Below are 21526 nucleotides of genomic sequence, written 5' to 3'. Positions count from 1 at the left end.
TGAAATTTCACAATTTTGATCGGCATCGGGGACCGCTTTCGCCGCGAAATCTTGGCACGGAACAACCCTCAGCCCGATGAAATTTCTATCCACACCTCGCCAGCGCCATCATAGCACTCTTCAGCCCAAATCTTGTTGGACTCTCCGGACATAATGGCAGTCGATAACTCTCTGGAATCTCTTCTCACGACGCTCACTGCATCGATCCAGTCAGCCACGGAGACCATACCGAAGGACGACATACTTCCGCCGAAAGATGGCCTTTCGCTATTGGACGTGAAGAACGAGCTTTTGCTTTCGTATTTACAAAATCTCGTTTTTCTGGTTCTGTTAAAGCTGCGATCCCGGTCACGGAAAGATGAAGGAGCGGATGAAGACCTTTTTCCGCAGGATGAAGTTGTAAAGAAACTAGTGGAGCTAAGAGTCTATTTGGAGAAGGGTATTCGACCTCTGGAAAACCGCTTGAAGTATCAGATCGACAAGATCTTGCGAGCCGCGGATGATGCAGCACGAAAGACCACTCAAGCAGCCAAACAGCCAACCAAGAAGTCCACAGCGGACGAAGGATCGGATTTAGATGTCAGCGACGCAGAATCAGCTGGTTCCGCGCACACCGATGAGGATGTAGACGAAATGTCTTACGGACCGAACCGCGCCGCATTTGCCCGACCAAAAGCGAGCACCGATAAGAAGACATCCGCATCTAAGGATGGGATCTACAGACCTCCAAAGATTACTCCGGTGACAATGCCTACCACTGAAGGACCGGAGGAACGGCGAAGACGAAGACCCGAAAAATCCGCGACATTAGACGAGTTTGTTGCTACAGAACTATCCACAGCGCCGATTGCACAGCCCAGCATCGGAAGCACCATAGTGGAGGGAGGTCGCCGCGTGAAGTCCGACAAGGAACGAAGGGAAGAGGCAGAGAGGCGAGCATACGAGGAGTCAAACTTCGTCCGACTTCCTAAGCAGAGCAAAAAAGAGCTAGCCAAGCAGCGAGGCCGTCGCGTCGGCGGATTTGGAGGTGAGGAATGGAGAGGACTTGGAGCCGGTCTGGACCGTATCGAGCGACTGACGCAAAAGAAGAGTGGCTCTTTGGGGTCACTGGAGAAGAGCCGCAAGAGGCCGGTAGAGGATGGGCCCCGCGGCAATGGTTCAACAGCAGGCGATGCATTCGAGAAGAGGAGGAAGGTGGTTGCCCGGTACAGGAGATGAGGATGGTCCCACTCTACCTCATCTTAACCACCGGAAGTTCTCTCCGATCTGTGCGATGTTGTGTAACGGTTTCACAAACGCTCTGCAGGGCCTCGTATACAAAGAATCCGACATTCTGCCTTCTAGGCATCCCCTACTTCCTTAAATATCAAATCATTGCGTCATCCGTTCTGTTCTTCAAGCTAGCCAAGACGATGCTTCTTACGAGGTCGGACCGACGTCCTGTCTAGCCTTTCTTAGATTATCAAGCTCGACGAGCGATACGCCTCAACCAGCAGCGTAACCAGAAGGTTTTCAGGGCACAGTGGAAGTTGCTTTGCGACTCCAAGGATCAATCGCCGAGGAGCGCTTGCCCATGCGTCTATCACAGTGAGCTTAAGATGCGCACCGTCCCATTCCACCCACGGTGCCCGCGCATTCTACACGCATTCTTGGAGGCTAATGTATTGATATGCTGCCGGTCTTCCAATCCTTCCGCCCTGCCAGACGATGGTGTTCCCTTTCGCCTCACTAAAAGGTCGTTCCCATACTATTCAGAATTTGAGACTGCCACTAATGCTTGATATAGAGTAGATCCCTCCTGGAACCCGCCGGCGTATTCGTAATCCCAGAAGAACCTCGTTTGACATAACTCAATTCTATTGGGGGTATGCAGAAGATGAGGAACTTTTACGGTGAGGAAGCTTTGGGAGACTCCAGAGAACTTTGGCTCGGCGTGTTCCTCCGATGGGAGCCAGTGTCGGGAGGATCATGTTTTCGCCCTGCGGCGAGACTTTGCTCAAGGACTTACACATGACAAGCAATCGACTGCCCGCGTGCGGCTAGCTTTCTACCTTCAGTACTCCTTCCGGTCAGACGGAAAGCATTTCTCTAGCGATTGAACTACGCCATCTCTCCGCATCTACAGTCCATGGTTCGCCCTTGCCGGCGCACTCGAACAGGTCAATTCTCCTTCTCAGCAGGACGTCCGAGAACGTTATTCCCATAATCTTCATGCGGGGCCCCAGTCTTTATTTTCTTCTTTAGTATGAGCACACCTGCTGACATCCGCTATCTCGTTGGAGGTTCGGTGTCCGAGGATAAAGTGCCATGGTATTCTACTTCTGCATTGCTAGCAGGGCAGAATACGAAAATGCAGGAACAAACCTGTCCTCGTCTAGTCACCTATGCGAGCTCGTCCCGGAGCACGGAGTCTCAATATACTCTCGAGGGATAGTAGATCATGCTGGCCCGCCTTTTGACAATCCGTCTTGTATGGACTGCACAGTGCGCAGCAGTGAAATGTGGGTCTCTACTTTCGCGTAGGCATTTGACGCGAGGCCCGAAGCTGGTCCTATCTACCACATAATCTGACTGGTCACTGACAAATCAGCACTGACTGGAGCCGCCCTCCTTGAAACGTCTTATCGGATATTTCGCTCCGTCCCGCGCGAAAATCCTGGGAACTTGGACGCGGTCACAAGCGCGTCCATGATTCCGATCACCTCACCCCTCTGATCCCGTCCGAATTAGGCAATCCAGTCTTGCTCCGTCTCCGCGCCACAGTGTGCCTCCTCCTCCGCGTATGCTCACCAGGAGACATCACACCCTTCCTCAAGGCTTCCCGCTCCAACTTTTGGAAGTGAGCACGAGGCCAATCCAAGAGGACGAAGTTCGCAATTCCTTCGGGAAGCCGCACCGTCAGCTCAGGTCAGACCAGCCCAAGGGCAAGGTTCCGCTGCGCCTACTCACGGTATCACCGCGTCAAGATCTCCACAATCCGGCATCGGCAATACGAACGCGAAGGCTTTCTAGAAAAGCGGCGTGCATTAGCATCACTCTAGTACGTGATAGAAGTCACGTCACGTATCGTGTACCACATATATGTGCTCCGGCCCCTGGCTATAGCATATCTCGCTAGGAAGGGACCCTGTCCTGGTACGCCGGCCCCGCCTATCGTTCTAGAAAACTGGAGGAATATCGGAGCCGGTTATCGATAGTGGTGGTAGGCACATGACTCGATGTACAATACAGTACCGTATCTTGGGTCGAACTTCGGAAGCGGACCTGAGCTGGGAGAGATACGCGCGGTTTTTAACGCAGTGCCAATATGTGTGCCGTCTGCCGACGAGTCCACTGAACCCAGGTAAATAGTCTCCGATCTCAATTTCGCTGCTGCACAAGTCCTTACTTTCACCCGGATATACACAAGCCTCGCCTCAACACTCGGTCCGCGCTATCAGCGTCCCGAGCACATGGCCGGCTTTCTTGCACGGAAACCTGGGAAATGGGAGGGCATCGACGGACGTTGAGCGAAATAACGTGGCATGGCGTGTTTGCGTGGTCCAACACAAGATTCATCACGCACTTCGAGAACTGATGGGTTACATGTATGATAATACCAGGTGCTATTATAGGCTGGGGTAATACATTTATTCGTGCGGCGGCCAATTAGAAAATCGGGTGCGAGATACGGGTCACATGCTGCTGATGTGGTTCAGAAAGCGCATTCCTTGGGCTTCAAGAGGCGCAGTGTACGGAGGATTATTCGAGGGACTACCAAGGCTCCAAGAAGATGGGCGTGCTTGCGTGGAAGTCTAGTGTGGATGAGCCGTGCTTACCAACGGCGCTGTGGCTTTGAGCATGCGTGATGGCGCGCAGATAACAGGGCGTTGTTGGAAGGTAAGGTTTAAACTTTCTAGAAGGCGGGATGGAAAAAGCCACCGTCAATGCTTTCATGCAAGTGAGCAAGAAAAGCAAGGCAAGGCGAACCGGTGCCCCACTACGGTGAAAGTACACCGCTCGAATCGTACCGCCTAGCTACCTAGGTAGTTTTCGCGTCCATGATCATCTCAGCACAAGGGGACTCCTTGAAACGCGTCCTGCTGCTCTACCCGGCTCAACGGCAGTACCACGTTGCACAGCATCCTTAGGAACGTCAGCAGAAAAATTGCCGGTGGTTGAAACGAAACATTCCATCCACTCAGTCGTCCAGTTGAGAGACATGGACAAGAGGATGAGCAAAGCAGCGGCGTATGCACCTGGGGTGTGTGTGTGTGTGTCTGCACCCCGAGCCTCGTTCCTAGGCTTCTCGTCGACTGACTCGTCGCTACGCTGCAAGACTACCGAACCTGCAGCTGCGGCGAGGACAGGAACTGCACACGAACAGATGCAGGAGTGGGGCACCGCACACGCCTGATGAGCACTGTGATGCGGCGTCGTCCCTCACAAGGAGCGGGAGAAAGAAGTAGCTAGCAAGTATCTATGCAATGGAAATGCGAAAAAGCGCAATGCAAACGCGAATTCGTCTCCCATCGCTTCTACTCCTCGCCTCCAAACATCCGTTACTTTCCCGTACCGTTCGGTAACACAAGATCATCTCTCTACAGTATCTCCATCGCTCGCACCAGGGCGTATCTCGCCCCCAACTAGCCTCCTTCGGACGACCGGAGCAACCCCTCCGCAACCTTCTCTCAATTTTCCAGAAGCCTCGATCGTGCATAAGCACCCTGGTTGCTGGAGGGGATAAATCGTGCGCCAACGCTACCTGCGGGGTGCAGTGAACCTGTAAGCACGGCAGCTTTGTCCCCGGATCCCTGCTTGTGCGCACCCCTGCTCGATTAGTTAAGCGCTTCGGTTCGTTAATGTCCATTGATTGAGGGGTGTGGCCGGATGGGGAATGGAGGGGACGCGGAGGAGAAGATGAGAGGTCTGTATGGCATATTTGTGGTATGGGAGATTGGGAGGGAGCGCTGAATGGAAAGCTTGTAGTAAATCATAGTGACGATATGTTGGAGAACTGGTGATCTCACGTTGACCATAAGCATGTGTGTTGAACTGCACAGGGCTGTGACCATATCGAAGGTACCAAACCGGTATTACTCTTCCTCATATCCCATAGCGATCTCATTGCTACCAATCTTTCTGTATCACGCCTTCCTTGTACCGTCACCTGCCGGCCCCAGCCGTTATTTGCCCCAGGATATACAAAGCGCAGCCACATGATTCAAAGACTTCTCCAAATCCCCAAACATACCTGTCGTGATGCCAATGCGAAAACGGTGGAGCTAGATCGACTTCCGCATACCCTGGCTGGCCCGACCCGCTCCCCAGGTTTGTCCACGATCCTGGCTTTCTATTAATCTTTCTCCTTCGCTCGGTTCGTGTTAATTTCCCGTTCGCGAGTGCGGATCCAATCGATAGTTCAGAGAAGGTTTCTCGAAAATGAGGTGCAAGCACCCCTGCGCCGTTAGCTAGTCAGCTGGAGGGCGGAGACCGGAGGATAGCGATGTGCGAGCAGCCGGGAATTTGGGGATGAAGCTGCCCGCTATCATTTCTTTCCAGACGCGCTAGTCGGGGGCGGGTACCCCAGAACTCTGTTGTTGGTCTCTCTATCGGGTGACGTTTCTGCTATTGACTGGGCGGCTATATGTGATTGCCTGGCCGCGTAGGGTACACTCTAGCATGTACCTCCATATCTCCTGAGGTGGAAGAGGCGGTTGTATTGCGTGGAAATTGCTTCGGTGCAGTAAAACGGTCATTCTAGCTCGTCTGCAGTAGGCAAAATTAACATGCGCTCTGCATAGTAAAATTTCGATCATCAGTACCTACTCATGCGTGATCTTGAAGTACAACGGCCAAAGTCAACTGACCCGCTGCTTTGCTCTAGAATGTTGCCTGGGCATTGTGGCCGATGTGAAATGACAATCTTGCCATCAATGTCTCGTCACTCAGGACTCAAACTTAAGGCCGGCAGTGCGTAGCCACATCTGCCTTTTGCTCTCGGCCTCTCGTATGAGCTCAGCCGAGAGGCGGAGGCTGGGCGCTAGATGCGCGAGACGTTCCATTTCGTGGATGACATTGTTGATGATATCGTCCATGGTTGCGGGAGGTGGGAGCAGTGCGGAGAGGGAGGGGCACATTGTTGCGCCCATGACGAGAAGCGTCTGCGAGATGATGCTGGTGAAGGATCAGAAGATGTCACTTGAGATTAAAAGAGAACTTACGAGAGAGCTCCCTGGAAGAGATAGGGAAGGTGGCCAGCGTGATGCGCTGTGATGTATTCCAGCTGGCGTATGCAAGCTTCCAAGCACTTGTGGCAGTTCTCCTGCACCCCAGAGTCCATCGCAAGGCTCTCATCCTGGAGCACTAGAAGGATGTATGGCCGGAAGATTATTGTGCGGCATGCGAAATATCGAAGTCGAAGCACGGTCTGGACCGGGTTTTGTAGTGGGACTCTGTCGAGCGGGAACTGCATAGCTGGCGGAAGACCCGCATACCACTGGTTCAGCTGGTAGTCCAACTCAAGAACTAGTGGATCCAACTGCGCAATCGATGTTGCCGCGGGAGACTTGCTGTATGGCGAGGTCCTCTGGTAGAGCATGGAACTCACTCGGTTGAGTAGTCTCCGTAGAGCAATCTCCGCGAGGAAGTACCATAGCTCGTCCCTTCCAACTGGTTCCGTTCCTATATCTTCAAAACCAGTGGGTAACGTGAAGGTATCCTCGAACTGTTCGATACCGGAGTGCGGCAGATCTAGCTCTGCAAGAAGGTCGCTAGATGCGCGGCATGATTAGTGAGCGCTCCAGGAGCTGAGTCACCGTTGTGGCTTACCTTTCGATCATCAGCGCGTTCCAATATACCCTCTTGCTCAGTTCCTCCTCCGCAGGAGAGACTCTCCCAGGGGCGCTCAGAAGGAGCTGCAATTTCATGCTTGCGCCCGACAACACATTCCAGGCTTCTACTGGCCGAACGAGGTACACCAGATAGGCGGCGGCCAGGATCTGGCACTGAGCGGCCAGCATGTTGTTCCTGGTCATCAGGCCTGGTAGCAGGGACCAAGCCGCAGCGAAGTATGCCAACCCTGGCGGATCTTTATCTGGAGGCTGCTGCGAGATGCTTCCCATGCTCCCCGCATGGCCAAGCGCAAGCACAAGCAGCACAATGCAACTCTCCGGTCCCTCCCTGAAGCCATGTGAGAGCGCCGTCTGGTAGTAGCTGGTCCATGTGTACGGATTCAGGCATGCGTAGAAGACGTTGACGCGCTCGAAAAAGGCTTGGACGTAGGCACCGGTGTTGGCCAAGTCGACGCCTAGGGAAGCGCCGAGGCACAGCGACTCCCGGCTCATCTCAAGCTGGAGCAAGATCTTGGGATCGTACGGCCTCGAGACCAACTCGCGTATCATTGGCGACTGGAGCAGATTCAAGGCTGCCGTCGTATGCGTCTTTGGCATGGTGGAGATGTTTGAAGGGGCGCTGTTCCACGTGCCAATGCCGTTGATTGGCTGCACCATGCTCAAAGCAGCCATATTGCCGGTGCTACGAGCGAGAAAATCGTCACTGGTGGAATTACTCGCGGCCGGTGAATGTGTCCCCAGACTGAAGCCATTCGCGAGGTTGTTCTGGAGGAGGCCCTCGATGCGGTTCAGATGCTCGAGAATCAGCTTGTCGCCCGCATCCAGCTTGATGCCTGGCTCTCGGTAGATGCACTCTGCGTTCAGCTCGGTGCAGAGTCGGCACTTCGGCCTGGTCCCATCGCAGCGAGACTTCCTGGACCGGCAGATTTCGCACTGGTTTGAGGTCAGTATCGACTGAACGCGGGCGGGGCCGGGAGGATTGGGTGCAGTACCGCAATGGTCGCGCGTCGGCGCGGGTAGTCTATGGTATCTGTGCTGGGACGTTTCTTGTTGCTCGAGCGCGGCTCGGTGCCGTTGCTTGTCGGCGGAATGCCGCTGGGTTGATTATCCGTATCCGTGCCAGATGACTGAGACATGTTGCGGGGTCTCTTCTTGAAGGCACCATTTAGGAAGCCGTTGCTCGAGCTGAAGGGATTCGGAGAATCGAGGAGATGCGGAGACTTGAGCGCGGATTTTAGTACGAAGTTGCTCGCGTCCGGTAAAGAGAGAGACGGAAACTGTCCATTGGTGGTGGCCGCTGACACGGGACTAACTTCTGGCGAAGGAGTGGTGAGCGCCATGATTGGACGGCGCCGGCAACGGAGACCGCACGTCCGAAGTCGCCTGCGGCGTGTGCAGCCGCTGTGCGCAGGACAAGGTCGACAAAGGCCGCGATGCAGACGCGGCCGTGGGTGAGGCGGTGATTTCAGCGGGAGGTGAGAGGGCTCGCGCAGTCGCCGGGAGGGTGGAGAGACGGCGCCCGTGTATATATCAAAGCCACAACCTTGCCTCCCTGTCTCTGCTCCAAACCCAGAGCGAGATGAACGGCGCGGGTGCGGGGGCCCTGGGGGACACTCCACATCTCGCTCAGACAATCTAAACGGCGTCGAGAAGGCTGCAGGGGGCCGGGAGATGACCGACCAAGGGTGCTTGAGGGCGCCGGGTTCGTGACCTCAGCAAGCCTCGCGTACTCTGGCCTAAATTGCCTTAATCCCTTCACAGAAACGTCTGGAGAGACCACCTGGTGGCGGTGGCTACCACGCGCAGGTGCGCCATGAGCGCTTGTCTGCTTACAGAAGAGTCCGCAGGAAGCACAGAGCATGACCCATCAAACCTTGGCCGTCTATGCGCACCGTATCGCTAGGCCTGAAGTACTTCAGTAGGTCGGGACCTGCTAGCCCGCGCTCTATACAGGCTAATAAGGTCAAAACGCCCACTGAGGTCTTACAGCGCCGCGCTATTTGCTGGACACGTAAATGTCTTATGCGATCAGCAAGAGGACCTGCAGCAAATCCACCAGTGAGTATCCGCGATGTCAGCCTGTAACAGCTGTCACATTATATTATGCCAAGCATCGTAAAGTATCACTCCACGGCTTCCACGACACATTACAGGCTCATCGAGGCTTCCATGCGGCAAGCGGCCATAAAACTTGCTGCCCAAACCCAGCGGCAGGGTCCAGCCCTGGTCATAGAAGCCGTGGAAGCTCTGGAGAATGTGGAGTGCAGGACTGCACCCCTCAGGATGGTCAGCCAGTGAGCTTTCATCACGGAATCGTTCAAACTCCTCTTTACACATCCGGGTTAGTACGGACGTTGTGAGTCGGCCGCGCTCAGCAGGATATTCCGCGACCACCTAGCCACCGACTCGAAATCCACTCACCGCTTGACTTCAGTCAGAACGGTACTCCGTACTTAGGTCATGTCCCGGTGCGAAATCTGGATGCAGGGGATCAGGTGAGAATGTGCGTGAGCGAACGAGTATGATCCATTATTGTACTGAAGACGGGTGGACACGATAGCCGTTGGAAGCCGCGTTCAACCAAGTGCTTCTCGAAGAGAGAGAGCTTCCACGGCATTCACAAGCCCGCACTTCAGGCAGCTATCTCGACAAGCCGCTCCACACGCCACATTGGCCGGGGTGGCTTATATTGAGCTGCGAATCCCTCACGTTACACAAGCGCGACGTACACCGATATTGAGTCCGCCAACGCATTCTCCACCAGATCGAGATCCAAAATTACCGCAGGTAGGTCGTGCTGTGCTTTGAAGTGGAATGGGAACAGGGATTGGTGCAGGTCTATTTCGGCCGCCATGTTTGGAATTGCATAGTAAAGATACATGTGGTGGACCGGGGTAGTGTTGATCTTTAGCTCCTACTATGGAGGGTTAGCAGCGTTGCACAAGAGTTTGATGTTAGTGCTCAAGTATGCAGTATAAGATAAAGACATAGAGTGGACGACCAAGGGGCCGTGAGGAGTCGACAGACCGCTGGGGTTCGTTTGGATGTTCCGGCCAGCAGGGGTTCTTTGCACTTGATGACGCGGTTCGCAGCGGGCACGCAGGCGGAAGTCCTTCCTAGAGTGCTTTCAGGGGTTCTAGCATCCTAAGGGATCCTAGGGTGTTACCCAACGGAGGAGGCTATGGAAGACGAGCGTTTTCCAGATGCGTGTACCAAAATTGACTTCTCCAAGCGTTGCGGGGTCCCCGATAGGTACGTGGGCTACAGGCTTCATATGAGTGGATCGGCAGTAAGGCGCAAACCCCCTGGCACTGGTTGTCGATCCATGGAGTTGGCAGCCAAGCAAGCTATTTTTGTCGCAGTCCCGCGTGAGGATGCTTAATATATCAAGTTGCTCATGCCGCTTCCAAAAGCTGCCCGTTCGGACAGGAGAGTGAACAGACCGTCAGCAAAGAGCATCGAGTTTTTGGACAAGGCATGACTCACCAGATAAGCCTAAGAGGAATAAAGTCGGACTCACAGTCGGAAGAGAACAGAAAGAGCGAGGAGTCGATTAGAAGACGAAGAATGATATCACCAAAAGAAGTACAATCAATGGGTCCGTCGTAGAAGGGCGGCTCCCTCGAAAGACAAGGGGGATATTCCTAGGCATGAGGGGAGGGCGGACGATGTGGTTGCCATGCGCAGGGGGTTCGTAACTTCCCTTTTTCTGCGGGCAGCGTTTACCTTATGACGTCGCCCCGCCGACTTGCTACATGAGCAAACAAACCTCATGCGCCGACGTGGAGCAAAAAAACGTAAATAGGTCGTCCATCAAAACCACAAGGCTGCTACACGTCTCTGGAATCCAAGCGAAAATGAAGCCAGCACCCACAAACAGCGGAGGACATACCGAAGAGCGCGACGCGAAGGTTTCGGAGGAACACATGAAAGCAAATGATACGGTGAGTGGGCGAAGTTACTGTGCAGGAAGTCATAGCTAAACCTCTGGCAAGACTTCTGTATCATGCCCGTCGACGCCGTTGTCAGAGAAGAAGCCCGACATCGAGGAAGCATCCACAACTGGAGACGACGGAACCATGCCGCACGCAGGGACTTCCGTGGCTGGGGTTGCTAAAGGAGTCGTCAGAGGAGTCAAGACAGCGGTTGATGAAGCCGTTGCTTGGGCCGAGAAAAAGGGCGGCAATCTGAGCGCGGCGGACGACGGCACTGGTCCATATGCATCACCGGGGACTTGTGCGCCAAGCGATCTGGATCCGATTGCGAGCGGTATCTTGCCAGCCATGCCTGCTCACAAGGCATCGAAGGATGCCGCGTCCAGTGATTCCAAGCAGGACGAGGAGTAAGATTGGTAGATCGCGTTCTGGTGCGGAGGAGGCCGCCTGGCGTGGCTGAGAATATCATTTACATCCGTGGGCGGTGTCTGCAACTCCCGTAGGAGTCGGCATGCTGGCTGAATGAAAATCAATATGACGAATGAACATGGCGAATATAGTTTCCATCGGTGAAACAAAAGTGATAAAGAGATGAATCCAGCTGCGAAGCGGGAGGTTGGTATTCAAGATGGCGTCAGGGGCTAGCCGCATGTGGAATGATTGGAAACATCCTCATTGTGTGACCTTCTCCTGCTACCCCTCTTTACCTTCACACCGTCAAAATAACTTTATTGCGGTCAATGCTAACGAGAAGCCGGAGGGGATGACGGCCGAAATGTCCACTCGCTGAACTTGCAAATGAGGGATTCACGAGCAAGCAAAAGCTACCATCGCGTCTAGATATTCCGTTCAGGTTCCCCATCCGCAACCAAAGGTACAACGCCGACGGAACACCATTCAAATTATTCTGAGATTGTAATATCGATTCAAAATGCTGCCCATGTGGCGTTGCCATCTCTTGAGCCTCGGCTTAGCGCGCCGTGTCCGTTGAAGCGCGCCTTCCTGGAATACCTCGTGCCTGCCCCTTTGAGTAGGTGGCGAAGATTTGATCAAGCTTTACATCAGTCTGAGCTCGCGGCTCCACTCTTCGGCATTTTCTTGAGTCTTTCCATCGCATGTTTCTTCACTCGCTTTCTTCATCCACCCCCAGCCGATCCGTTACACTCGCGCCCCCGCCCTTGTTTAGCCTGCGCAATGGCCAGAATCCCTTCAGTCTGCTTGCTCCTCCGCCCATTCCTGGTGGCAGCGGTGCTGGCGCTGGGGAGTGCTGAATTCCAGAAGCCGTCCGGTTGCACGGGGTGAGGTCGTCTCGCTGACCACAGAGACGCCGCTGCTAATGACACCAGAGGCTCCCTATACTTCACGGCGCACCCGGTCGACGGTCTCCTCTACCAGAACCCGGATCTCTTTCACGATTTCTATGTCTTCAAGTGCATTACCTCAGTAGTCTTCACATCGGGCGATCGTGGAATAACGGGCAACTTCTCTGCCTCGTTGGAGCGCGGCCTCGAAGCCGCGTATTCGCACATGACGGATCCTGATGACGGGACAAGCTGGGGTGAGACGAGTCTGGAGCACACCGAACACAATGTGACTATTCGTTTTCTCAAGAAAATGCCAAATGTACAGATACTCTACATGCGACTCCCTGATGGCGCCTCTGATGGGCAAGGCTACGCGGCACATGGTGGTCAGTCGTTGAGGAAGCTCTACAAGGGTGAGCTGAAGTCAATCACTGCAACCGACCAGAGCGCTACGTACACGCTTGAATCGTTGAAGGACCTCATCCGCACCCTGCTGAAGCAGAGGGCAGCCCGCCACATCAGCGTCCTAGATTACGGGACGCCAATACCAGGCGACAATGATTTCGACGGCGATCATTCCGACCACGCGATCTCTGCTCGACTGGTAGCTGAAGTGGTAAAACAGGAGAAAATCAATGGTACATTTCGTGGGTAAGGCGGTCACTTTGTAGTGGCAAGGCTTTTCTCACCATAAGCAGCTACGCTGGCAGCATGATGCGCAAGCTTGATGCGAACTTGAACTATACGCACTCTAATTTCGCTGTCAAAAGGGATGCCATGTTCCAGTACTCCCGACATGACGAGCAGATGGTGAGTGCGTCCGTCTATCTTTGTTGGAGGTGGTACTTACAGGGTTGCAGTGTCAAAGCTACCACGAATGCCTTGAACGGGCTGGGAAGGGCTCCAGCAACGACGTACCTGACGACGTGAACTACGTGGCGGAGTGGCTGCAGCGCGAATATTATGTTATCTGAACGAAGTCAGCTGCCCGAGAACCGCAAAGCGGGGACGATGTGCTGGGACAAAACCTGAGCAGAGCTTCCATATCGAGGCCTTCTCGTCAAGGTCGGTCCGGCCGTGAAATTTTGGGGATACGCCAAGGGCAAGGGCGACTGCTGTCGTAATATATGAGCATAATATCCATGCTAGCAGCACGAGTGCCGTTATGCTCGACGTCGAAGAACAGAGTATATGACCTGTTGAAAGGAAGTCGATCGTGATAGGAGCTAAGGATATGAAGCTAGGGCTACAGTATAGCTCACGCGAAGTCTGGCTATCTCCGTAGATAAGCTTCAAGGAGAGTCACTCCTTCATTTCTCTGTCGCTTTCTTGAATCATACGTCACCGCCTAGGTAGGAGGTGAGGAGCGGCGCGGTGCATCTATAGGACAGATGTTTGCTACAGGAAAGCTAGGGGTCGGGTACACAAGAAAGTAGTCGGAGTTCTCCGCGACATACTTGATCTAGTGGGCGAACTACATCAGAAATATCAAGAAAGAGCATGTCCTGAGTGCTTACACGTCCGATGGAGCACCCCAATTAAGGCTAAAGGGTCTGAAGCCCTGCACGAGGCTGGTTACGTATAGATGTTTACCTAGGTACTTCACGCCGTTCCGTCGGACCTGGGACGACGCTGTGCTTATCTAACACAGCCCTGAAGTTCTAAAAGTGCCTCGTGAGGCCGTCGGTTCCAAGGTTACACGAAGCGCCCCAAAGCAGGTACATGAAGCAGCTAAGCCAGAAGCGGCAGTTGCATTTGACTAGTCCGAAACGGGTCCATGGAAACCCGCACGTGCCCCGGGGCCGCGTCTGAGCAGGCGGCAGCTCTCCTCGTCATGCTGCCACTCGCCCCAGCCTCTCAAGCTCCCCGAAGCTCGAACACAACACACCATCCATCACACACTGTTTCTACCGTCTCCCCTCCTCATTCTTCGCCGATTTTATTTGTTCCGAGACTTCCGCCTTTTTGTTATCGTCATGAAGACGGCCATTCTCCTCGCGGCGGGCTCGCTGCTCGGCCCCGCCACCGCTGGGGTCCACAAGATGAAGCTCAAGAAGATTCCTCTGTCGGAGCAGCTTGTAAGTCATTGTCGCCAGAGTCGGAGTTGACACTTGGTGCGATGGAGCTCCTGCTAATCTCTTGCAGCAATACGCCAACATCCAGGAGCAGGCGAGGGCGCTCGGACAGAAGTACATGGGCATCAAGCCCGAGTCGCACGTCGAGCAGGTCTTCAAAGCGCCTTACATCGCTGATGGAACGCATCCAGTTCCCGTTACAAACTTCCTGAACGCTCAATGTACGTTGCGCTAGCTTTGCATCCCGCCCCGTCGCATACTGACACAGCCCCAGACTTCTCCGAGATCTCCCTCGGCACTCCTCCACAGGACTTCAAGGTCATCCTCGACACCGGGAGCTCCAACCTTTGGGTTCCCTCATCAGAGTGCAACTCGATCGCCTGCTACCTCCACAGCAAGTATGATTCCTCGGCGTCGTCGACATACAAGAAGAATGGCACTTCGTTCGAGATTCGCTACGGATCTGGTTCGCTTAGCGGCTTCGTGTCGCAGGACGTCTTTCAGATTGGCGACCTGAAGGTCAAGCACCAGGATTTTGCCGAGGCTACCTCCGAGCCCGGTCTCGCTTTTGCCTTCGGCAGGTTCGACGGCATCATGGGCTTAGGCTACGATACCATTAGCGTGAACAAGATCGTTCCGCCGTTCTACAACATGCTGGACCAGGGCCTGCTGGATGAGCCGGTCTTTGCTTTCTACCTCGGTGACACCAATGAGGGCCAGGAGTCTGAGGCTACCTTCGGAGGCATCGACGACAGCCACTACACTGGCAAGCTCACCAAGATTCCATTGAGGCGCAAGGCGTACTGGGAGGTCGACCTTGACGCAATCACCTTTGGCAAGGAGACCGCTGAGATGGACAACACTGGTGTCATCCTTGACACTGGCACCTCCCTCATTGCTCTGCCCTCCACCATTGCTGAACTTCTGTAAGTCGCTACAACTAATGGGTGCGCTACAAATTCTAACTATTTCCAGGAACAAGGAGATTGGCGCCAAGAAGTCGTTCAACGGACAGTACACTGTTGAATGCGACAAGCGTGATGGTCTGCCCGACCTCACCTTTACGCTCACTGGCCACAACTTCACTATCGGTCCTTACGATTATGTCCTCGAGGTCCAGGGCTCGTGCATCTCTGCCTTCATGGGCATGGACTTCCCTGAGCCTGTCGGTCCTCTTGCAATTCTTGGTGATGCTTTCCTCCGGAAGTGGTACTCTGTCTACGACCTTGGGAACTCCGCTGTCGGACTTGCCAAGTCGAAGTAAGCGGAGCAAGGGGCGACCGATATGATGGGATAGGCTGGGTACGGGAATCTGGGCGGCGTACTCGGATGGTCTGTAAATGCAATGACAGCGCCTGGCTCAAATTGTAGTAATGGGAACCCGCCATTTCTTTTGTTCATTGCTTTGCAAAGCCTGTACCAATAGCCAAATTGAGGTGACCGAGAAAATACCACTCCTGCTTGCACGGCACTGAAAGTGACATCCGCCCTATCGACAGCTAATGAGCGACGAAATTACTTCACGATACCTAGGTGGTCCCCTTGGCGCTCGACGTTTGATATCATGCGAATCGCTTGAAAACTGCATATGAACTCAATAATCCGCGCAGAACAAGCACATGGCACTCAACGGCCTTGAGCCGCTGTCCTGCTGAGCCCTTATCGATATGCTGAGCGGGTGACGTACTGCTGTGGCTCTGCTGTGGCTTGACATGCTTCACCTGCCAAAGGTCTACAAAGGTTAGTCTAGAGCAACTGGTACTTCGGCGAGGGCATGTCTGTCATGCAGCCCAATATAGCGGGCTGCCTGCAGTAGAATTGTTGAGGCGAAAGCCCCGTATTATTGGTGCCTTCGCGAGCTTATCAGGGTTCTGGTGTTTCTACAAGGCAGCCTCGTGGGACAGGGTGCCGGAGCTAAGGACAACCCGTGAACGTGAATTTGCTGTCAGCGCGTCAGTCGACTCACTCACTTCAATATGTGACGCCACACTCCTCTGACTGCCTGAAGCAGTGTTTACTGGCCTATTTGCGAGCAGTAGGACTTTTGAAAGCCGGCGCCGCCCGTATAAGCCCGGCCCTTTGAACGCCCAGCACCCTCGTCCTCCGCGGTCCCCCCAGCGACACAGCTCGCCTCCGATACCAAGCAACAAGCGCACGAAATACACATACACGATGGCTGCTGAAGAGCGAGGAAGGGAGAAGGGCGGTCGGAAATTGACAAAGAAGCGCAAGGAATCACGGCGGGTGTCTCTGGACATCCCGGAGCGCTTCAAAGATGGAGCCGACGCAGAGGAAGATGTCACGGCGCCGAAGCGGAGCAATACCATGTCGATGAACCAGTCTCTCTTCTCCATGATCGCACGAGCCGGACAGCAGTCGCAAACAGATCTGGGTACAATGGAGGAGGTGGACTCTGGAGAGAGCGACACCGAAGACAAGCGGAGAGTCCCATTCCATAGCCTGGATCGTGCAGCACGGATGAGCCGTCTCAGCTCCGCACATGATTTCCAAAGCGCGCTCGATGGGGGGGACGATGGCAAAGGATCCAAGAGCAAGCACCGGAGAGCACTGTCGGAGCACAAGCTATTGCGCTCACTTCCCAAACTAAAGATATCGAGCAGGAAGGAAGCGAAATCGGAAGCCCACCCTGTGGATCGTATGTCATCTTCCCAGTTCCTACCGCCTCGACCCTCCGAAGACGAGTCTGCCGGGACTTCGCAGGACGAACAGCTGTTGAAGCACAAGTCGAAGGTCACTCCTGGCCAAGAGATACACATCGAGAAACGCACTTCTGGCCGTAGAAGTAGGCATGGCAGCACTGCTGGTGTAGCGAAGGGCAAGACACCAGTCAGTCTTGCGAAGAGATTGCAGCAGATATTTGAGTTTGAGAATCTCGAGGAAGTCATTTCAGGTAAGTCATCGAAGGCAAGAGTGCTTTTCAGGCCTGACAAGTACAGAATACCCATGCTGGCTACTTCAGAGTATCTTGCTGCAAGGCTACATGTACATCACCCAGAAGCACATATGCTTTTATGCGTATATCCCGAAGAAGCATGTGAGTCATGTGTGCTTCTCGCTCTTGGAGCCTAGCTAATATTTCGAAGCACGATGTCAGCAAAACTGGATATCTTTCCAAGCGAGGCCGGTCAAAGTACAATAGGTATTGGTTCATACTACGGGGCGACGTGCTCGCGTACTACACAAATCCAGCAGAACTCTACTTCCCTCGCAACCGTATCAATTTGCAGTACGCAATTTCTGCCGAGGTCCTCGAAACGAAAGACAAGAATAAGGACGAGACTACATTTATCGTCACAACCGACGAAAGGAGGTATCAGTTCAAGGCTGATAGTGCAGCGAGCGCAAAAGAATGGGTGAGGTCGATCCAGAAAGTCATATTCCGAACACACAACGAAGGAAACAGCGTCAAAATATCACTGCCTATTCAGAATGTTCTGGAGATTGAGGAGAGCACGATTCTGGACTTCGCCGACACCGTCAAAGTTCGTGTGATTGACAATGACGAGACGTACGCTATTGATGAGGTACGTCAATCATCGTACTCAGGTACGCTAAACGTGAACAAATTTGACATTTCCACAGTATTTCTTCTCGTTTTTCAACAACGGACAGGATGCGCTCAACGTTCTGCGCATCATGGTCAACGACAATGAGCACCATCAGTCGGCGCATCTCGATGATCAAAGCGCCACAACCCCAAAAGCTCCCGGCATGTCCAGTCATCGCGACCCCATTGCATCCCAAGCAAGCCCTATCAACCCCCCGTATATCGAAGAGAATGTTCGCGCGACATTGTCCCCAATACCGGTGCCCTATGTTGGACGATCGAGCATGAGTGCCGATTCTCGATCAAGCCTTGACATCACGCGAAAGAGCTTCGAAGTTCGACGCAGCATGGATGCGAGCCGCGCCCTCCGACGTCCTAGCTACGAGGCCCGCCGTAGCTTCAGCGGTAGTCGTCATGACAAGCAATCAAGAAGCCGGCCTGGAGATAGATCTCCGTTATCTACAAAACCACAGGATTCTTCGGAATCGGCCACGAACTCGTTCGATCCCGGCACAGAGTCTTCAGCTGCTGTACAGTCTATCGATGACAGCAATGCGTCTGCTAGCCAAATACTAAGTCGTTCCGATGTGTTCCGAGCGCCAGCGCTTCACCCGGGAGTTCCCGCGTCAGACAGTGATAGTCTTGCGCGACATTCACAGGATACCACACGCTCGTCCGGCGCGGGGAAAGCGCACTTGAAGTTACCACGATCTTCACAGAAGCACACCGGGAGCCCAGGCAACGCCCAGACCCCACTTGGCGCGGCCGACCTGGAGGACGACACAGACGCACAACAGACAAGTGCACGCCTATCAGGTTCTTCCTCAGCTCTCCAGGACATCGCCTCTTACCCACTCCAAAAGGCTTCTGGCCTCGCCGGCTTCCTAAGGACAAGGTCGAAGAAAATGGGTAATCTACTCGCAACCGAATCGATGGGTTACTACGAGAAAGTATCCGGGATGCTGGCGGGCGGTCGGAAACATTACAACACTGCTGAGGGGTTGGAACCTAACGATCAGGTCCATGGCTTCGAAGAAGACGAGGACGCGGCTAAAGCCGCGGAGCACTTCCGGGAGCATTTTGCGTTCCCTGAATCGGAACAACTGCAGTCATCCTTCTTCGCCTCACTTCAGCGGGTTCTTCCCAACTATGGGAAGATATATATTAGTGGGCGGTACTTTTGCTTTAGGAGCCTAATGCCCACTTCGAAGACAAAGGTCTGTTCTATTAACCTTCCGTCGAATGTTAAAGCTAACTTTTCCCAGATCATTCTGCCTATGCGCGATATCGAGAATGTCAATAAAGAGAAGGGCTTCCGACTTGGGTATCACGGTCTGGCTGTCGTCATACGAGGACACGAGGAGCTCTTCTTCGAATTCTCCAAGGCCGAGTACCGTGACGAGTGCGCCATTACCATTCTTCGAATCTTGGAGAGCACAAAGTACATCGAAGACGAAAAATCATCCTCGAGTGGCGTCGACAGCGATGATGAAGCAGCCAAGGCAGAACATGACCTCTTGCAGGAGGCTAGGAAAGGCACGGACACCGATGCTCCCATCAACGTCTCGGATATCGTGCGCGTCGCTGATCATGATCGGATCCCACTCATTTTTGACGACCCGTTGGCATCGATTGTGGACTTCAAGCCTTCGGAGTCTTTGCGGATTGTGTGTCTGACAATCGGATCTCGAGGCGATGTACAGCCCTATATTGCACTCTGCAAGGAGCTCCTCAAGGAGGGTCACAAACCGCGGATAGCAACCCATGCCGAGTTCGAGCCTTGGGTGAGAAAGCATGGCATAGACTTCGCCCCGGTCGACGGCAACCCCGCAGAGCTCATGAGAATTTGCGTCGAGCACGGCATGTTCACTTATAACTTTATGAAAGAAGCCAACTCGAAATTCCGCGGTTGGCTCGATGATGTTTGCAGTTCGGCATGGAAGGCTTGCCAAGGCGCCGACGTCCTGATCGAGAGCCCCAGTGCCATGGCTGGTATTCACATCGCTGAAGCTTTGGAGATCCCATACTTCCGCGCGTTCACAATGCCATGGACCCGTACCCGTGCATACCCCCATGCTTTCTCGGTTCTGGAGAAGAAGATGGGCGGCGGCTACAACAGCATCACTTACATCACCTTCGATGCTATATTCTGGACGGCTATATCCGGCCAAATCAACAAGTGGCGGCGCCGCGAGCTAGGTCTTCAGAACACGTCTCAGGCCAAGATGCAAGCGAATCTTCGACCGTTCTTGTACAACTTCAGCCCCTCGGTTGTTCCGCCGCCATTGGACTGGCCAGACTGGATCCGCGTTACTGGCTACTGGTTCCTTGACGAGGGTGATACATACGAGCCTCCATCAGATCTTGTCGGCTTCATTGAGAAAGCTCGTGGGGACAACAAAAAGCTTGTATATGTAGGATTTGGCTCCATCGTCATCGACGACCCAGCCGCTCTCACTAAGACCGTTGTGGACTCTGTCTTGAAGGCAGATGTGCGTTGCATTCTTTCCAAGGGCTGGTCTGATAGACTAGGGACCAAGGATGCTTCCAAGCCCGAGGTCCCTCTGCCACCGGAAATCTTCCAGATCCAGGCAGCACCCCACGACTGGCTCTTCACGCAGATGGATGCAGCTGTCCACCACGGCGGATCAGGCACCACGGGAGCAAGTTTGCGGGCAGGTATCCCCACGATCATCAAGCCCTTCTTCGGCGACCAGTATTTCTTTGCGCAGCGCGTCGAGGACCTTGGCGTCGGTATCTGGCTCAAGAAGGTCAACACCAGCGTGCTTAGCCGGGCTCTATGGGAGGCCACTAACAGCCAACGGATGATTGTCAAAGCCAAGGTCCTCGGACAGAAGATTCGCAAGGTAAGCACCTTCATCTTTCCATATGATGCAGGAGACTAAACAAAGCAGGACAACGGCACCCAAATCGCCATTCAGACAATGTACCGCGAGTTAGACCGAGCAAAGTCGCTCGTCAAGAAGCACACAAAGCAAGATGAGGACAACACAGACGAATTCGAAGAAGACTGGACCATTGTCGGGGAGGACGAGGAAGTGGACATCTCACACCCTTTTGAGATCCGCGAGCCTATCACGGGGATCGGCCAAGATGCATCACGCACCGGCGGTGGAGCCTTGGCGTTGGGCAGCATGGTGTTGAAAGGCGCAACCGCATCGAAGCGTAACTCGGAGTCTGCATATAGAGGTTAAGCGTCGGCATAGGGGTGCTCTCTCTCCTTGGTAATTTGCCTCTACCATTTAGACATGATAGCGACCACGACGGCATGATGGATTTCCACCAATTTGCATAGATACCTCGGAGCGCTGGGTTATTACATAATGAGCTGGTAGATATTTGATTCGGAGTAATAGTGGAGTGTGGGTGTCGGGACCGGGAATAGCCTCGGGGCCATGCCTATCGAGTCATGTGAATCCATACGGTTCTACGTTTCAGATTGTATAGGGCTGGGAGTTTTGCTGCTTCTACTGGGATTCGGTGGAGTCATCAGGTGCGCAAAGCGGTACCCAGGTAGCTGCCTGAACTAGCTTGAGCAGGCCGTGAAAGATAAAAGGAACCCCCATCCAGCCCTGCCGCGCCGTTTCCACCTCGAATTCTGCAGTCGGATTCGACAAAACGCAGCGTGAGAGGCGCGGTTCCCTTTGTCTGGGGGAAAACAAGAGCAGTCACGTGAGATCGAAAGATGGATGAGTGAATGCCAAGGCGCTAGAGGCCGCCATCAGACCTACAAAAGGAGAGCTGTTCCCCTCACAAGCGCCCTTTGAGAACGGTTCGAGCCGCGCCAACG

The 21526-nt window shown here is 53.9% G+C and overlaps 6 protein-coding genes across 6 annotated transcripts; 5 read left to right on the top strand and 1 right to left on the bottom strand.

The window, feature by feature from the left end:
- The first annotated feature begins 105 nt into the window (after positions 1–105).
- Positions 106–1469, top strand: BU26DRAFT_82837 (uncharacterized protein). The gene has a single exon (XM_033836381.1). The coding sequence runs from the start codon at positions 154–156 to the stop codon at positions 1216–1218; it is 1065 nt and encodes a 354-aa protein (XP_033679630.1). The 5' UTR covers positions 106–153; the 3' UTR covers positions 1219–1469.
- A 4458-nt stretch (positions 1470–5927) lies between these two features.
- BU26DRAFT_508638 (uncharacterized protein) lies at positions 5928–8173 on the bottom strand (the record flags this gene model as incomplete). The annotated part of the gene is made up of 4 exons (XM_033827098.1): positions 5928–6156; positions 6204–6752; positions 6811–7766; positions 7826–8173. 4 exons carry the CDS (start codon positions 8171–8173, stop codon positions 5928–5930), a joined length of 2082 nt encoding a protein of 693 aa, XP_033679629.1.
- Positions 8174–10690: 2517 nt separating this feature from the next.
- BU26DRAFT_608192 (uncharacterized protein) lies at positions 10691–11179 on the top strand (the record flags this gene model as incomplete). Its single annotated transcript, XM_033835821.1, has 2 exons — positions 10691–10777; positions 10829–11179. 2 exons carry the CDS (start codon positions 10691–10693, stop codon positions 11177–11179), a joined length of 438 nt encoding a protein of 145 aa, XP_033679628.1.
- A 681-nt stretch (positions 11180–11860) lies between these two features.
- On the top strand, positions 11861–13534 carry BU26DRAFT_579191 (uncharacterized protein; the record flags this gene model as incomplete). The annotated part of the gene is made up of 4 exons (XM_033834443.1): positions 11861–12066; positions 12115–12723; positions 12771–12882; positions 12933–13534. Coding segments are annotated over 4 exons (1041 nt in total), but the record flags the coding sequence as incomplete, so codon positions are not given.
- Positions 13535–13925: 391 nt separating this feature from the next.
- Positions 13926–15592, top strand: BU26DRAFT_463267 (aspartyl proteinase). Its single transcript, XM_033825123.1, has 4 exons — positions 13926–14150; positions 14218–14368; positions 14422–15073; positions 15123–15592. The coding sequence occupies exons 1-4, from the start codon at positions 14049–14051 to the stop codon at positions 15409–15411; spliced, it is 1194 nt and encodes a 397-aa protein (XP_033679626.1). The 5' UTR covers positions 13926–14048; the 3' UTR covers positions 15412–15592.
- Positions 15593–16074: 482 nt separating this feature from the next.
- On the top strand, positions 16075–21296 carry BU26DRAFT_463263 (glycosyltransferase family 1 protein). Its single transcript, XM_033825122.1, has 6 exons — positions 16075–17058; positions 17105–17202; positions 17252–17692; positions 17751–18932; positions 18981–20582; positions 20631–21296. Exons 1-6 carry the CDS (start codon positions 16320–16322, stop codon positions 20928–20930), a joined length of 4362 nt encoding a protein of 1453 aa, XP_033679625.1. The 5' UTR covers positions 16075–16319; the 3' UTR covers positions 20931–21296.
- The last annotated feature ends 230 nt before the right edge of the window (positions 21297–21526 follow it).

The sequence above is a fragment of the Trematosphaeria pertusa genome (assembly GCF_010094035.1).
Source record: "Trematosphaeria pertusa strain CBS 122368 unplaced genomic scaffold BU26scaffold_14, whole genome shotgun sequence".
NCBI classification, from domain to species: Eukaryota; Fungi; Ascomycota; class Dothideomycetes; order Pleosporales; family Trematosphaeriaceae; genus Trematosphaeria; species Trematosphaeria pertusa.
The sequence above is the reverse complement of the archived record's forward strand: the minus strand, read 5'-3'. Positions and strand labels throughout refer to the sequence as shown.